The following is a 4,985-nucleotide window of genomic DNA, read 5'->3' on the forward strand; positions in this document are numbered from 1 at the left end:
ATTGAAGGCTAAGAAATTTGCACTCCTGATACTTAAGGCCTATGATGTCTAAAGCTCTGTTTATTTAGATCCTGCTTGTGGGCTTGTATCAAACGCTTGTAATACTTTTATACATTCAAGCTTCATTTTAATAAATATTAATCCAATACTTCTGCTGCATATTATTATATTGTGATAACTGTTATCCAACCGTCACGACTATACCCATCCGGGCCCACCGGAGATCGGGGTGTGACAATTAACCTCTCCGGTTAACCATTGTTTCATCAAAAACATTAGGCGTCCATTATTCCAACATCACAAAAATCTTATGTTCACACCACTCCACCTATTATACCGGTCGTATAAGAGAATGTTGCACAAAAGAATGTCAGAGAATATTTTTGTTGTCTCCGTCTATATGAGCCGTATAGCATTATACGGCCCGTATACAATGTTATACGACCTATACAATGCTATACGACCCGAACCTCATATAATGTTATACGGCCCAATATTTTCTCTATCTATTCAAGCCGTATAACATTATACGACTCAATATTTGTCATGTTAGAATATTCTATACGGGTCGTATAGAGGGTGTGACAAAAAAAAAAAAACATTTAAGCGTGTGATATGATGAACACCCAAACATTATCCAAGTAGCTATTTAAGATTCCTTTTATTATCTTTAGCCTCATAAATCAACACAAAATCAATGTTAAGTTTGGCACACACATTGGATACAACACAACACATGTAGAGATGATAACTTACAAAATTAAGGAATCTGAATAACATAAAAAATAGGAAAATTCAAATTTGAAAACAAGGATTGGAGAGATTGTTATCAAAGTCCTGATTTGTATGGAACATCAGTATCTTTAAGCCACTTGTCCCCCTGAATAAAAGGTATAACAGTGAACTTGCTCGCTTGTTTGGCAGCTATAAATTTGAGTCCTTTCCATTTAACCCTATCCTTTGTGACTGCACCGGCACCATAATTAGAAAACTCTGCGTAGAATATGGTGTTGGAAGCTGATGCCCCCACCCATGGCAACCATCCTTTAGGATCAATGAAGCTTGGCATCATGTTATTAAGGTAAACTGTGGTTGAATAGTTCTTCCATGGACGTCCCAAAAAAGTGTGCACATCGCTCAAGTTACCATACGGCCAGATGGTGCAGTTTTGAATCGAAATGCCGGTGTTTTGGTTAGGATCGAACTTGCCTTGGGCTGTGATCGTATTTTGCTGTCCTGGCATTGGTCTACGGGGAAGTATGTTACAGTTTTGAAAAACAACAGCCGAGTTTCCGAATATGAAGTCTACTGTGCCGTAAATATTACATTCTCTATAAAACTGGCGGTTTGAATGTGCGTAAAGAGAGTCTTGGAATGCATCAATTCCGCAACGGTAGAATACAGATTGGTCTGCGGTAGACATTAGTGCTACCGCTTGATGCTTGGCTGGACCGGCAGTGTTGCGGAACCCCATATCCCGAGCTATAAACCCTTTTCCAAAGACAGCTGCATCAACCACAAAAGTCAGTACATTTGTCCAAAAAATTCTAACCCTGAGTCACTGAATGTACATACCAAATGTTGCTGACTGAAATGTTGGTGTGCCATCCACCACGTTTAAACTTCCTGATACAATTGTAGAATCCATGCCTTCGCCAAACATCATCACATTCCACTTGGGTTTTTCAATCCTAACATTCTCATAGTAAATCCCCTTCTTCACATGTATCACAAATCTTTTCTTGCTCTTATCCGGAACTGCGTTAAGAGCATCAGCAATTCGCTTATACCTGCCCGATCCATCCTGGGCCACAACAGCAACCGCATCAGCTTCAATTCCACTCTGAAGCAGCTTCCGGTCTTTCGTAGACAACCATTCTGGCAACTCTTTGCATTCTGCAACTAAGCTCATCAATCTTCTTCTTTGGTTGTTAGAATTCGTGACACTTGAAAACCGCTTGATGATTGCAAGGCTGTTGCTTATTAACTCGCTTGATTTCTGAAGGTATCCTCCTACAACATTGTCTTGAATACTGTCTATGCATGTTTGCGGATACGTACCCGCAGCGCTTAGCCATGTCATAAGATCATCGAATAGACCGCCTAACGATTTCAAATCGACATCTGTTGCTGATGACAGTGTGTCGTTGAGATGATCAAGGGCAAGATCCAGTAGCTCACTGCAATTCTTGAGCTCTGGACGAGTCGATGCTTTCGATAGCTCGTTCACCGCGACAAGGACAGAGAGTCTGAGTAACTCATCCGGCTGGATACGAGTAGAATTTACAAGAGAAGAGAGGGAGCTGTAACATGTGTCCGGGTACAATGTAGAGGCACAAACCGCTTTGATTGAAGCCAAAGCCGATTGTGATTGCGAGTCATTACCATTACCATTACCATTACCATTACGGTTTTGGTCTTTGCTACTTGTAGTTCCCACAACTGCTGAAACTACGACAATAACAAGAATAAGTGATGATAATGCAATAACAGCAATTCGTTTCCTTGTTATCCTGCGGCGCATTTGATCGGCTTCGTCGAGTTTTCCATAGGATTTGATGAAGAAATTCATAGCTTTTGTGTTTGTTTTTAGACTGTTTTTGTTGGCGTTGATAGAGTTGGTGGTTTATAAAGGTATGATGAAAAAAGAAACATGAGATACGTGCAAAGCACATTGCAGGATAGGTGTGACACATGACATGGTGTTGAACTTCAACGCATGAGTGGTGATCATGCGAGCTATTAACATTTTAAATGATTAACTGAATTGAAAGGCAGCTGACTTTTCCTATTTATACATGACGTCAACTCGTTTTTATCGTTTAATCACCGCTACATACATAACGGTTGGAATTGTATATTGAGATACTGCTGTAAAAAAATTTCACGGCTCGGAGCTTCCTCAAAATTCGCTCAGATTTAGTTCAGAAAAAGCTCTCTCAATATAGTGTGGTTTTAAATTGAGTCGAGCCGACTCGGCTCGATTAGAAAGTGAGCCTAGCTCCGCTCATCTTGTAACGAGCCGAATTGGCTCGGTTTGGCTCGCTTGGTAGCTCAGCTCGGCATAGCTCAGATTATTTTACCTATTATATATTTTAATATTATAAACACTATAATATACTACAAAAAATGATTATTTTTAATTGTATTTAGGAGTGTAATTTGATATTTATTTCATATTTGAAGGTTGATTACCATGCTAATAAACTAAAATTGTATTTCGTTGAAATCTAAAACTTATTTTGTGTTGTTGAACTTCATTTTGACTTGTAATGTATTAAATTAAACTTATTTTAGATATATTTTTTTTAAACTATTGAATAATATCTAGACTACTAAATTATGAGAGCTATGTATTAATTTTTCTTATTAAAATCGAGTCAAACCAATCCAAGTCGAGACAAACCAGCTCTTGAAAGCTATGTATTAATTTTTTTTTAAAATCAAGCCGAGTCGAGCTGAACTAGTTCGGCTTAAAACCAAACAGAGCCCGAACTCAGACTTTCAGCTTGATTTTCAAATCGTAGCCAAAGCTTGCGTCTATCGGCTCATGAACAGCCTTGTATTGAGATGACACCTAATTTAACAGAATCTTCTTATTCTAGTACCGGTGTATATAACCATGTAAAGAACTTGATATTATTTTCAAATTTCATTTAATTGCTAATTCATATAATAAACTGTGGGTGGTTTATAAAGTGAGTTTTAGACCGTCAAGGGAGCATTTGTTTCGTAGAATATAATAAAATTGGAACTGTAATTTATGTAGGAATTAAAATTTGATTTGGAATTTATGTGTGTTTGTTTTACGTAACATAATAGAATTCGATGAAATTGAAATGTAGATTCCAATTTTTTCTTTTGTTGAAACAAACAACAAAAGAAATGGAATTTACATTCCAATTACATTTAGATTCAATCCCATTATGTAAAATAAACACTACCTGGTGTCAATTATATTTAACAACATCAATTACACACATTGAATTTAGTATGATCTATATGTTTATACGTGTGTGTATATATATAGAGAGAAATGGGCGGAGGGACTTTTTTGTCCTTTCATCTTCTGCTTTTCCAATTCTGTTTTTCCCAATGTTGTTTTAATTTTTGGTTTTAAGATTTTTGGCGTTAACCAAATTCAATAATTAATTGCGTTGTTTTAATGGTTTCATTGTATCAACATTTTGGCGTTTATTCACATCGTATGCCATTGTAACTCAGGGGGCAGGAAATCTATTTGAATGGCTTTTTCATGGGGTTTTAAATAAGATGGCCCATTGTTCTATTATTTTTTATAAACATTTTGGCGTTTGGCGTTTTACAATTGTTGGATTATATTTCAGCCACAAAAAAAAAACAAAATACAAGCGAAGAAAATAAATTAAAAATCCTAATTGGATATCTCTTCAGAATATTCACTGTCATCAGTCTCTCTGTTCTTTAATAGTACAAGAACTGACACCAAAATATGACGTTTTATGTAAAACTTAACAAACCCATCGGTTTGATTATTTTGCCTGCTCGTCTGTTGAAGTGGCTTTTTTGTGGATGTTTGGGGACATAGATTTATGACGTGTGAATGGGTTTTTCGCTTTTTCTTCATGTTGATTTTCATCTTTATCATCATCCCACTCTTCAGTGTCATTGATCTCTTCTCCTCATCCAAGCCTTCTTCAAGAACAAAAAATACAAAATGCCATATGACTGGCATTAGTATTTTTTTTCTTGAATTTTTGTCCATCTCATGCAGCAAAAATCTTACTGAGTTACTCGCCTCCCCTAACAATTCATTCAGTGAAACTTGATGAATAACAATACTGAATATCCAAGAAAGCATAATAGCCATCTTTGATTTTTTTTTTTTTGGCGTTTTACAGTGAGTGGTATTTAGTAGTATTGGCGTTTTTTTTTTTTTGTTTGATCAAATGTAAGTTGTTGAGATGTATCATTTTATAGGATCTCTTTATTGGCGCCAAATTTAG

General features: G+C 36.4%; 1 protein-coding gene across 1 annotated transcript; it reads right to left on the minus strand.

Moving 5' to 3' along the window:
* Positions 1-633: 633 nt before the first annotated feature.
* LOC110928675 (putative pectinesterase/pectinesterase inhibitor 24) lies at positions 634-2,597 on the minus strand. The gene is made up of 2 exons (XM_022171711.2): positions 1,576-2,597; positions 634-1,506 (listed from the first exon to the last, which is right to left on the minus strand). Exons 1-2 carry the CDS (start codon positions 2,570-2,572, stop codon positions 830-832), a joined length of 1,674 nt encoding a protein of 557 aa, XP_022027403.1. The 5' UTR covers positions 2,573-2,597; the 3' UTR covers positions 634-829.
* Between the last annotated feature and the right edge of the window lie 2,388 nt (positions 2,598-4,985).

Source organism: Helianthus annuus, chromosome 12 (assembly GCF_002127325.2).
Source record: "Helianthus annuus cultivar XRQ/B chromosome 12, HanXRQr2.0-SUNRISE, whole genome shotgun sequence".
NCBI lineage: Eukaryota > Viridiplantae > Streptophyta > Magnoliopsida > Asterales > Asteraceae > Helianthus > Helianthus annuus.